This window comes from Ptychodera flava, chromosome 7 (genome assembly GCF_041260155.1).
Source record: "Ptychodera flava strain L36383 chromosome 7, AS_Pfla_20210202, whole genome shotgun sequence".
NCBI classification, from domain to species: Eukaryota; Metazoa; Hemichordata; class Enteropneusta; family Ptychoderidae; genus Ptychodera; species Ptychodera flava.
In genome coordinates, this window is record NC_091934.1 from 2,119,691 (window position 1) to 2,133,394 (window position 13,704).

The 13,704-nt window shown below is 36.8% G+C and overlaps 1 protein-coding gene across 1 annotated transcript in view; it reads left to right on the top strand.

Moving 5' to 3' along the window:
* Positions 1 to 13,704, top strand: part of LOC139136552 (phosphatidylinositol 4,5-bisphosphate 3-kinase catalytic subunit beta isoform-like) — a 46,771-nt gene that overhangs the window by 28,666 nt on the left and 4,401 nt on the right. The window contains exons 11-18 of the mRNA XM_070704284.1: positions 280 to 423; positions 582 to 681; positions 1,196 to 1,380; positions 1,790 to 1,899; positions 4,551 to 4,629; positions 9,209 to 9,385; positions 10,520 to 10,637; positions 13,105 to 13,253. Coding sequence (XP_070560385.1) covers positions 280 to 423; positions 582 to 681; positions 1,196 to 1,380; positions 1,790 to 1,899; positions 4,551 to 4,629; positions 9,209 to 9,385; positions 10,520 to 10,637; positions 13,105 to 13,253 — 1,062 coding nt within the window. The remainder of the gene's footprint in view (positions 1 to 279; positions 424 to 581; positions 682 to 1,195; positions 1,381 to 1,789; positions 1,900 to 4,550; positions 4,630 to 9,208; positions 9,386 to 10,519; positions 10,638 to 13,104; positions 13,254 to 13,704) is intronic.

The following is a 13,704-nucleotide window of genomic DNA, read 5'->3' on the forward strand; positions in this document are numbered from 1 at the left end:
ACTTTGACCTGCTTACTTTGTAGTGTAGGTCCATGTATTACTCATCGTGCCATTGGATAACATTTTGTGCGTGGAACAAAACATACTGTTTATCATCCAATCAGAGCTCGTGTAATATTTACTGCAGAGTGTGGGACGGTTTCTGAGAGTGTGGGATCGATTTTTCCCACACTCTCGATCCCGCACTCCCAGCAGCCAGGAATGTGAGAAAGCCGTTTCTCCATTAACTTTCATTGACATGATATCAACATAGTCTCGGTTGGTATGTTCCTTTCACAGTGATGAACAGTTAGCTCAGTATCCATTGCAATTAGTACAAGCTCTGAAGTACGAATCATACTTAGACTGTGACCTTGCAAGATTTCTGCTTAGGAAGGCCCTGGAGAATCAAACAATCGGACATTATTTCTTCTGGCATCTCAGGTAAGTTCTTGTGTGTTCAAGAGTATTTTCTTAAACATGCCTTGACTGAATTTCAGGCAATTTGCATAAAGACAAGTTGGTTCAGGTCCAAACCAATCAAAGAGAGGAAAACAGTTGATAAATAAGACATTGACAATGAAGGTTATATATTCACACAGGTCAGAAATGCATATGGCTGCCGTTCAACTGCGGTTTGGTCTGTTACTTGAAGCATACTGTAGAGGCTGTGTTGCACATATGAAGTCTCTTCATAAACAGGTAAGCTTTCAGTCCCTCAGACGATAGCTCTGTCAGAAAATTTCATATAACTGCCAATGAGAATGGAAGCACAGTGTATCTGGTCTGATATCCAAGGAACTCTATTCATGAACTTGGATGTAGTGTAATTTCTGTAAATTTGGATTCTAGTGATTTTTATACATTTTAAAAATCTTTCAAGCTTATTGTAGTCAACCTTTTGCCATGACATATGAAAACATGTCCTCTAATCAGATATTAGCTCAGAGTACTTAGTGATGTGTGAGCTATTGTGTGTCTTTCTGTCTTCCTTTTTTGTTTTATCAGCATGACAGAACATGTGATATTCTGCAGTGCTTGTAACAAGTTCACTAAATGTGATACACTATTGCTTTTTATGGCTTATTCTGTCTTGCATTTAACTCAAGTATGTGCAGAAGATGATGAAAAGACTGCAACCATAGTAATTAGGACTCAAATCTGCCCTGAACAGAGCCAGAGAAACTGAACATAATTTCTGTATGCTTTATATCAGGTGGAAAGTCTGAGCAAGTTGAAGTCGGTCAATGAGATGGTGAAAAGTACTAGTGCAAGAGGAAAAGAAATGTTAGACAAAGCAAAGGATAAAATGCTTGACAGTCTGAATCAGAACTCCTATTCAGATGCACTGTCCAACTTAGCTTGTCCGTTAACTCCAGTGTATCGCCTTAGACAACTCAGGTAACATGCTCTGTTTCAGAAATAAAATAATACAAATACTACTGATCAAGTTCTGTGTAAAAATAACAATGATTGATGACCAACATGAAAAGTTGATTGAAGAGCAGATGAGATCAAACAATCTCATGATGTGTGACATTACAGTGAAACACATGCAGTTTAAACATGAACACATCTTAGACCATGCTTTTACCAGACAGGCTAGGTAGACTTAAATACTTTTGTCCTATGGCTAATGTGCTCTAGTGGTTCTTAAGAGCATAACATACAATATACAAGTGTCAAGCATGTTTTTCAGACTGAAATAAAATGTGTGCAGATCAAAACCCATCTAACTCATTTATCTCTGGAACTTAGAAGCCTTTTGTTTAAATTTACTAATGTTCTTTATTCATCACTTTTATTTCAGGGTTAAAAAATGTAAATTCATGAAATCAAAGATGAGGCCACTGTGGCTGGTTTTTGAAAATGAAGACCAGATTGGTGATGATATATTTGTCATATTCAAACATGGTGATGGTACGTGATAAATTTCATACTTCATAAAGTCACTCATCATTTCACATAAGGTTAACTTGATGATGTAACTGTAGTTTTGTGTATCCCTTTTCCTGCCAAGTCCATATTTCACCACCAGGTCAAGATGGTTAAAATTAATTACACACAACTCATTCCATATGATGTATTTTAACATAATACTGTACATTTGAAGGCTGTTGAAAACATAATACTGTAAAGTTGATTTTTTTTGGACAAAAGATGCTATAACATACCAAACCAAGTGGGTGAAAATATGTCATGTTTTGGCTCAATACCGCTTTTTACTGACTTTGTTGATGGGGAAGTGATACAGTTATTACTGTCTGGCAGGAAAAGGGTTGAATCATTTCTAATTATAATCTCATGATCTAGTGCATGGTATTGTTAGTCCCCACGGACACCGTCCGGGGGGACTTATAGGTTTGGTCATGTCCGTGCGTGCGTCCGTCCGTGCGTGCGTCCGTCCGTTCACGCAGATATCTCAGAGATGCCTGGAGCGATTTCATTCAAACTTGGTACAAGGATTACTCCTTATGTCATACAGATGCACGTCGATTTGTTTTGTGATACGATCCAATATGGCCGCCAGGCGGCCATTTTATTACGATTTTTTCATGTACAGAGCCATAACTCAGGCATGTTCCAACTGATTTTATTCAAAGTTGGTACAAGGACATTGACCAATGTCATACAGATGCACGTCAATTTGTTTTGTGATACGATCCAATATGGCTGCCAGGCGGCCATTTTATTACGATTTTTTTACGTACAGAGCCATTACTCAGGCATGTTTCGACCGATTTTATTCAGAGTTGGTACAAGGTTATTGACCAATGTCATTGATATGCACATCAATTTGTTTTATGATACGATCCAATATGGCCACCAGGCGGCCATTTTATTACGATTTTTTCATGTACAGAGCCATTACTCAGGCATGTTTCGACCGATTTTATTCAGAGTTGGTACAAGGACATTGACCAATGTCATAGATATGCACGTCAATTTGTTTCATGATACGATCCAATATGGCCGCCAGGCGGCCATTTTATTACGATTTTTTCATGTACAGAGCCATAACTCAGGCACGTTTCAACCGATTTTATTCAAAGTTGGTACAAGCTTATTGACAAATGTCATAGCTGTGCACATCAATTTGTTTTGTGATACGATCCAATATGGCCGCTGTGTGGCCATTTTATTACGATTTTTTCATATACAGAGCCATAACTCAGACATGTATCAAGCGAATTCATTCAAAAGTATTTTTATCACAGACCTAATGAAGAGGACTCTATCCTCTTTGAGGACCTGTAATCAAAATACCCATTAACAAGTGGGGACTGTGTCATCAACGATGACTTGTTAGTATTATTATTTTGTTTGATTTGAGTCAATGGTCTAAATAGATTGAATCTATCATATCAGTATATTTGAATCTATCACTTTTATATCAGGTGATTTTAATCCATCATCCACAGTATCAGTTGATTTGACGATATTTCCAATGTTTGAGTGATTAGTTATGATATCAGTTGATTTGAATTTCATCTATCAACCAGTTGATTTGAATTTCATCTATCAACCAGTTGATTTGAATTTCATCTATCAACCAGTTGATTTGAATTTCATCTATCAACCAGTTGATTTGAATTTCATCTATCAACCAGTTGATTTGAATTTCATCTATCAACCAGTTGATTTGAATTTCATCTATCAACCAGTTGATTTGAATTTCATCTATCAACCAGTTGATTTGAATTTCATCTATCAACCAGTTGATTTGAATTTCATCTATGAATCACTTGATTAGAATCTCTTTGATAATCATTTGATTGGAATATCATCTGTGAATCAGTTGATTGGAATCTATTATATGAAATCAGTTGATCATCTTTGACACGATGAGGATGCAACTTACTTAATTTCAAGCCATAATTGCTCACTGCAATCATATTATGTATATATTACGAGGTCTGCAAACATGGTGTAGTCATTGAGTTATGATCTTTGCAAGAACATACAAACCATTTAGGTTTATTAAACAGTGAAATAAGAATCCAAAATGTTGATTTATTTTATTGATAGCTTTACTCCTGGCAAGTTTAGTTAGTTTGATGTACCAGTGTACATAAATATTTCAAAGACCAGAACAGTACTAGACAGCAATGCATTGACAAGGAAGGTTGCAACTCCAGTCTCCCATGGCACCATCCCTTCTATAGTCACCAGTCTCCCATGGCACCATCCCTTCTATAGTCACCAGTCTCCCATGGCACCATCCCTTCTATAGTCACCAGTCTCCCATGGCACCATCTCTTCTATAGTCACCAGTCTCCCATGGCACCATCCCTTCTATAGTCACCAGTCTCCCATGGCACCATCCCTTCTATAGTCTTCAGTCTCCCATGGCACCATCCCTTCTATAGTCACCAGTCTCCCATGGCACCATCCCTTCTATAGTCACCAGTCTCCCATGGCACCATCCCCTCTATAGTCACCAGTCTCCCATGGCACCATCCCCTCTATAGTCACCAGGTTATACTTGGTATTCTGTTGTTGTAGATAAAAATACATAACATAGTAATGCAGAGTGTTTCTTACCATATAATGGATGATTATCATAACAGATCTACGGCAAGACATGTTAACTCTTCAGATGTTCCAAATCATGGATAACCTTTGGCAGTCAGAAGGTCTTGATCTCAGGTAGGAACTGACATTTCAATAATGGCATTATTCAGTTTTTGTCCTTGTTCAAATTTCACATCATTCTGCCATAACAAAAGTACATACAAGTTGCTTTTCAAACAGGATCATTCAAATATTTTTTGGTTCCTTTTTCAGACATGTGAAATTGTTCATTTAAACAATGACACAGCAAAAATTCACCATGGAGTCTACCAATTTTCATTTTTCACAGGTCAAATTCAAAATCATGGATATGCTTTTACTTTTTAGTCTTCTTTTGTCTTGCCTTTGATGTCTGTGATATGGATATTTTTGTTTTTACATTCATCATGTCTTAACCCTAGTTGTATGTGATCCATTGTCTGTCATTTTGTTTGAAAATTTGCACTTGAGGACAGTGTAACACTTTGAGGACAGTGTAACACTTTGAGGACAGTGTAACACTTTGAGGTTATTCAAGCAATAATAGACGAAGCAAACTTTGGATAACATAATGTATGAGGGGAAGCCAAGTACATAATGAAGTGTAAAGTTTGTTTGAGTCCATTATGAGCCGGGAGGGGTACATTATTGCTATTATTTTATAGCTTTGGCAAAGCCAGTGAATTTGTAGATGTAGAAAACATCTCCACCACAATACTGGATAAGCAGATACATTATCAGTAATAATCAGGGGGTGTGACGTCACAAAATTCAGTGGTATCGACAAAGCTATGATAAATATCCAATATTGCCTGTTTAAGTGTCATATCAAGATGAGTGTCATTTGTGCTGCATAATACATGAGACAAATATGAGTATCTGATGCAGCACAAATGATCTGAATGCTGATATAAGTCAAGAAACGTGATATTGGGTATTATATCATACCAGTATATTGATGGCACAAATACAGTGATCTGATTGGTGGAAACCTGAAAAAAAAACCCGCAGTACATTCATAATATAAAATGGCTGGCACATGCATGAGCTCTTGGCAAGCATATCAGTTCTGCTGAGGAAGTAATCCAATGGCCCGTATACATGGTATAGGTCAGGGGCTCACATAGGGGAGAACCACTTGATTTCTGGGGGTATGGAGGATTTTGAGAAAAAAATTGTCACCAGGTGAAATAAAAGAAAAAAATTAAGCCTGCAATGGCTTGAGAAAAAAAAATTCTCATAACAGACAGAAATAAAAAAGGAATTGTCACAATGCACTTGAAATGAGCAAAATTTTAGAAACTTCATTCTCATGTATTCTTTGCTGGCATGCTGCCATAGGCAGCGCAAATGTTTTTATCACAAGTAGTTCTTATGTGTATTTTTTTTCCCAGCACTTATAATATAAGCATTCACTACTTTACACCTCAGTGCACTCGATGTTTTCCTTCCCTTTTCCGACCCAAGAAATCATATTTCAGGATTTCTGTTGCATTATCTCAATGGCGTAGGCAATATCTAGATGGGACTATTTGACTTCTGTAAATTGTGAAAATTTAAAACACAAGACAGGAGCCAATAAACTAGTGTTAAAACCAATATATTATTCTCTCAATATAAATATGTTAGAAAGATTGCAAGTTGTCAATGAAAAATTGAGGAACAACAAATGTAATGAAATACAATGTGTGCCTTGTTTCTGTGACCACAAAATGTAAAATGTGATATGTGAAACACTGGCTTAAATTCGAAAAATTGCACTGCTACTCCATTTGAATAAAAAAAATTGATGCAGGTCTGACAGTAGAAATAAAAAAATGTTGTTTCTCTGACACAAAAACAAAAGTTCCCATACCCACTTCCTACATACCCCCCGAAATCAAATGGGTCTCCCCTTAATATGCGCATGCGCTCATAGCAAGTTAGCGTTGTTTTGCAAGGACTTCGAAAAATCAAACCGACGCCATCTTGTTTCTCGGTCTGGTGCGAATTTTGACTTTTTACAGTTTTTAGTGTGTATTTGATGATGTAAATATGAAGTTCACAGTGATGGTACTTTTGTTGCTGTCATGTATTTTTTGGCACGAAACGCTCCTTCGATAGACTGAAGAATGATGGCCTCCGTACTCGGTACTCACCTGGTACCGGCGAAGCCATTGCTTTAGCGAGGCAATCCCACCGGCGGCGAGTACTAATAGCTGGGTGAGAGCAAGGGAACGCTCTCTCCTTCAACGTCCATGTCATAACAAACTAGCGTCGTTTTATGTTGATGTACTGTCCTTTCGACACAACGATAACTTTTATTTTTCTGTTGCTTATTTTGGGTAATTTCGTCAGTTGTGCATTGATTTTGACATCATTGTTGACTTTGATCGCTAAAGACAGTGTGTGCTTATGTTGACCGATTTACTAAGGAAGTACGCGCACTTCAGAATCACGGCATAATCCGACATGGCAATTTGGCAGGATCATCAGATCATACATGATCCGAGATTGCACTTAAGCATGGTCACGATATCTAATGTTATTTGTTTCACTGTTGTTTAATACCTATATTTCCACTAAAAGACCATTAGAATTTCCTCATGGCTACTTGAAATCGTGCACTGGCATGCATGTAGTTGTCAACATCACTATGCTTGAATGTAGTAGACTCTTTAATACTATGAATATATCGACTGTCACTGCATATTGCATATGAGTGCAAGTCACTCCGTATTATATCAAAAAATGTAGTATTGCAACGTTTTAGCTGCCAGAAGCCAGAATTTACAGTTTACGAGAAAGCAATCTTACATGTAAAACTCAGTTCTACTGTGAACAAAATGCAAGCTATGTTGTATATCGTGAATAGCATAATATTTTGTACCGACAAACTGTGGTCAGGATGATACTGTCCAATTTTAATATTTGTCTCTTGGCACACACCAGATACTCATGACTGTACAACAACATTTGCATATGATTGTATATTCAGTTTTTATATTTAGTTTGCTTTTCACCATATTGTATGTCCTTCCCTGCACCATGTAATTCAAAATTAAATTTTGTTTTTGGCCTATACATACTTTAGGGGTAAACTTATTTAGTCTCATACATTAAAGATGCACTGTTGACCTACAGAGTCCAAACTTTTTATCATTGTATTGTAGATAGGTGTACACTCCAAATACTAAGTACAAGTTTGGTGAGTGTAACAAGCAAATGTGTTTTAGTCAATGGCCCAAATTTATTTTCTATTTGATGGACGATAAATACATGTGTAATCAATGCCAACAATCCAGTTTAAGTAATTTGATTTATAGATTAGCCATTGTCCATTACATTACAATAGTTTGTGGCTAAATTTTCTCCCCTTCTGTATTATATAAGTTCACCGTTTCCTGTTTTAGATATTGTTGATCCTATTGAGTCCCGTCTCTTATTCTTAATTCACTTTCACACATATCAAGGCTGTTGATACTTAGAATCCACACTTGAACTTATGCTGGAGCAGTAACCAACCAGTTCAAATAACTTTCATTTATGTCCAAACAATTTGACTTTTTGCCAAATTTCACATTTATGGCAAATAATAAACAGTAAGGAGGCACAAAGGACGTCGGTGCCCCCGGGCCCCATGTTTGATGTTCCATTTCAGAATTTCAATATACTGATATGATATAATAGCAATAAATCACACCCAGAGATGGTATACCACTGTTTTGACCAGTTCACTTCATATATGCATTCACTATTGCTTGTGCATATATGTCATGAACTGGTCAAAATCTTGTGGTATACCATTGCTGGTTTTTAGCTCATATTTGGTTTTGTATATAAATACCAAAAAGAGCTTATATGATGAGTCGGTGGCGTCTGTATGTCTGTGTATTTGTGGGTATGTATGTGCAGATGTATGTCCGTCACACACAAAGGCTCCCATACCGCCAAAGCTACCATCTCTGTATTTGGTGTACAGGTAGATGCAGGGGTTGAGATGTGAATTTGTTCAAATGAACATGTCAGTGTCAAAAATGTGCAAATGAGGTAAGAAAAAGGGAAATCCTGCAAATGTGCAGGAGTGATGGCCAGTGTCTGAAACAGGCTTGAGTCATTTCCTGTCATTGTTTATGAACTGTTACATATTAACAGACCAGCTCAAACCATAGACAGTAGAGGGGGGAAGACTGTCTATGGTCAAACTAAGAGGGACTAACTGTTTCTGCTATGCTGTTGTTTAAGTTGACCTCCAAGTACCTAAAGTTTCAGACCTTATTTACTTTTGTCATTCTTTTTTTTCTTGTTTAAATATTTCTTGTTGTTTTTCTGGTTGTACTGTGCAGAAATCATTGTCATAACATCAACGTAGAATTTTCCTGTACTGAACAGATAGAAACAATATTGTTGATCTTTGGTACCCAAACTGGTATATACCAATTCTGATCAACTTTGAGCGACACCGTATGATTGCGGTATTTTTTAGGTACATATCATCAAGATAGACTGATATAGTATTTTTTTACGATCCACTTTTATAGGAATGAAAATCTATGGTCAAGATTACCAATATAGGTACCATAATTTTCAATGACATTCTCCAACACAATGGTATTTGGCACTAAGTTTTATTCATAGTCGTTAGGTTGCAGTAAGGACAATGAGGCCTAACAAGTTATATTATGATTAATTTCAGAATGATACCGTACAGGGCACTCTCTATGGGAGATAAAGTTGGATTAATAGAAGTTGTCACTGAAGCTGAAACAATTTCTAAAATACAGAAAAAGGGTGGTGGTCTTGCTGCTGCAGCTGCCTTCAAGAAAGATGCACTGTTCAACTGGTTAAAGAACCACAATAGTACAGCACAGAGGTTTGTAGATGAATTTAATTCCAGCTTCATCAACTGGCATGAATGTGCAATGCTTACAGCATGTGTACCATCTGAAGTTCAGTCACATTTAGTTACTACATTGCTGCATACATCATGTCATGATTCATGTAAAATACCAGCACAGTGGCAAATTCTATGTCTTTGCCCATTGCTTACATCACATGATATTATTTGTAGATTTTGAAAATGACAAACTACAAATCAATGATAAAGTTAATAGTAACATGCGACCAAAAATGAATTTCTGAATTTCTTTTGGCAGATTTAAATAATCATAGACATCTATTTGGTATTTATAATCTGAAGTAGTTTTCTTTACAATGATAAATTTTAAAACATATTAGTGCAGCTTGTCTGTTGGTTGACTTTTCACCAAATAACATTACTTCTTATCAATATTACTATTGTGTGACCCATTTCCCACTATTTATAAGCACGTTTTCTAATCTGATAATTGAATAATTTACAAATTGTGAAATTCCCACCCCTGTTACTGCATCATTACAATACACAGTGTACACCTGTATAAATCATCTGTCCATACAAAATGTCATACATTACTGCACAGTACAATACACAGTGTACACCTATATAAATCGTGTCCATACAAAATGTCATACATTACTGTATCATTACAATACACAGTGTACACCTGTCTAAATCATGTCCATACAAAATGTCATACATTACTGCATCATTACAATACACAGTGTACACCTGTATAAATCGTGTCCATACAAAATGTCATACATTACTGCATCATTACAATACGCAGTGTACACCTGTTTAAATCATGTCCATACAAAATGTCATACATTACTGTATCATTACAATACACAGTGTACACCTGTATAAATCGTGTCCATACAAAATGTCATACATTACTGCATCATTACAATACACATTGTACACCTGTATAAATCATCTGTCCATACAAAATGTCATACATTACTGCATCATTACAATACACAGTGTACACCTGTATAAATCGTGTCCATACAAAATGTCATACATTACTGCATCATTACAATACATAGTGTACACCTGTATAAATCATCTGTCCATACAAATTGCCATTTTCAGACGGTGATTAATCATGAACTCTATTTTCAGTTTGGACAGAGCAGTGGAAGAGTTTACACTATCTTGTGCTGGATACTGTGTTGCTACATATGTACTTGGTATTGGTGATAGACATAATGATAATATCATGATCAGAAAGACTGGCCAGGTGAGTTCCTTTGGTGATATCTCAACTGAAGCTCTATCAGAGTATGTGGTACATGTTTTGTACAGTTGACCAGTATTTCACCATATTTCAATAAATTAAACAACACGTACAATTTTAAAATTCATGATAAAAATCTCAAAAAGGAATGACAATTTCCCTTAAACAGTTGAAGGTAATTTTGGATCAAGTACATAGTCATATTTTTAAGTTAAGGAAGTAAAACAATGTAATTGTTAACCTCTTTTAGTCCCCGCGGGCACAGTCCAGCGGGTACTCATAGATTTGTCCCATCTGTCCATCTGTGCGTCAGCAGCCGTTTCTCTGTCACCCCTGAGCCGATTTTTTGCAAACTGTTTGCAAGGATGAAGTACTGTGGCATACATATGAATGTCAATTTATTTCGTAATACGATCCAATATGGCTGCCGGGTGGCCATTATGTTGCGATTTTTGCATATTTTTGAACCATAACTCAACTATCTTCGTTCAATGTTGGTACACAGATAAAGTACAATGGTATATATGTATGCATGTCAGTTTATTTTGTGATATGATCCAATATGGCCGCTGGACAGCTTTTTTGTTGTGATTTTTAGCTCATATTTGGGTGTATATAAATACTAAAAAGAGGTTATATGGTGAGTCGGTGGCATCTGTATGTATGTATATGTTGATGTATGTACATCACACGCAAAAGCTCCCAAACTGTCACACCTACCATCACAGTATTTGGTGTACAGGTTGACCCAGGGGTTGAGATGTGACGTTGTTCAAATGAACATGTCGGTGTCAAAAAATATGCAATTGAGGTAAGAAAAAGTGGAAATCCTGCAAATGTGCGGGAGTGGTGGCATTAACTGAAACAGCACACACATCTGAGTTGGAGATTCTGTAATCTCTAACCCATTTATATGCAGTGTACCTATTATGTGTAGGAGTGATGGCGGTGACTGAAACAGGCTACTCCACTGACCTTGAGTCATTAACTGTCATTGTTCATGAAATGATACATTTTGGCAGACCTGCTGAAACCGTGTTGAAAGATTCCTCTGCTAAGCCTGTTCCTAAAGTTTTGACCTCCAGTACCTGAAGTTTCAGACCTTATTTACTTTTGTCATTCTTGTTTTTCTGGTTTAAATATTTCTTGATTGACCAATTCAAACCAAATATGAGCACCACTGTCCTCGACAGTGTGAGGACACTGTCCTTATTTTCCATGTTTTTGAACCATAACTCAACTATCCCTGAACAGATTTCATTCAAACTTGGCACACAGACATTGTATTGTAGTGTGCATGTGCATGTCAAGTAATGGAACGCTGCGATCCAATATGACTGCCACAGTTTATGGTGTAATACTATCCAATATGGCAATTACTCACACTTTCACACATTTTTCTCCAAATTTTCTTTAAAAACACAACTAAGTAGCGGGTAGTTTCTGCATGAAATTCTTCACTTGAACTATGTTAGTGTTTCCAAGGAGGGGCAAAGTGCATTGGACTGTGTTCACAGGACACTGACTGAAGGTAGATAAAATAGTGGTGTGTGGCATCAATGTTTTGATGGCTCCTTTCTTCAACATGAAGTCACCTATAAATCACTGTTATCAGCCAATCTTTCCTGTCGTATGCAGATAAGAATGGACAGTGAAATTGATCTAAATGTTATCACACTTGTGTAATTGGTTTGTAAAGTTGTTTCAAAATTTACTACAGGATCGGTAACTTTAGTTGAGTTGTGGCAAACTAAAGACGGATGATAGTGTTGTTTCACAGTAGGCTTCTGCTGTAATTGTTGATATAAAGCAATAAAGTAGACACTGATTAGTGTCTGTGTGTGTAGGGTAAAGATTTCCTGACTTTCTATCCCCGTACATTTCGACAACTTTCTCACTTATTACTTCTGGCGTATGTACACCTCTTTTCCTGTGATTTTGATTTTTTTTTTGCCAAAGAACTTCATACAATGCAAAGGCAACGAGAGTCTAATGACAACTAGACTCTGACTTGGCTGTGGTACAATGTAACTCAAAACAGCGGTATATAAGGAATGTAATATGAATCTGTGTATGTGAAGTGCACTGCAAAGTGTACTCCCTGGTGTGTGTTTATTATGGGTCCATAAAAGCTCTTTGATTTTCACTGCAGTTATAACAAGTCAGTGCAACTTCTGTGGCAAGTTTCGGAACAACTCTACAAATCAATTACACAAGTGTGGCAACATTTAGATCAATTTCACTATCCATTCTTATCTGCATACCAGTGTAAACACCTCAGACCACATCCATTTATAAAACCCCTTAAACTCAACAACTCTTTGTTTACACCGAGAGTTGCCATGTCGACAGGTGTCACTGGCGCAGCATTGCTGTCATACCAATGTACTCAGTAGCTCTTCCAAGTCTCCATGCCTACAGTGTGACATAGATTATTGTACTGCAACTAATACAAATTTGTCTTTTTCAGCTCTTTCACATAGATTTCGGACATATCCTTGGCAACTTCAAGAGTAAATTTGGAATTCAGAGAGAAAGAGTTCCATTTGTTTTAACACATGACTTTGTACATGTCATAACAAAAGGCAAGAACACTGGGTCATCAACTGAATTTGACACGTAAGTAGTAATTTCTAATATTTATAAATAGATCAAAGGTAAATCCCTTTCTGCTTAGTAGAAGTTCAGCTTACAATGCATTCAGTCAAGACAACTATAGTCTTACATAAAATAAATGTTTTATGTATCTGAAACTGATCCTTTTCCAACTTCTTAATCTTGCAATGGTTGCCTTTTGTGCAGAAATCATTTTCAAGTCAAATGAATGTCAATTTGATCAGTATGTCCATTAATTCAGTAATCAGTGACTTATTGTTGACTGATGTGTCACCATTCTCCCCCCAGTCGTCAAGTGACTCAAAGATCCCCCCAGTCGTCAAGTAACTCAAAGATCCCCCCAGTCGTCAAGTAACTCAAAGATCCCCCCAGTCGTCAAGTGACTCAAAGGTCCCTCCCATTTTTTCAGTGACTCAAAGATTCCAGAACTATTTTGTTGGAGAATACCGGTACA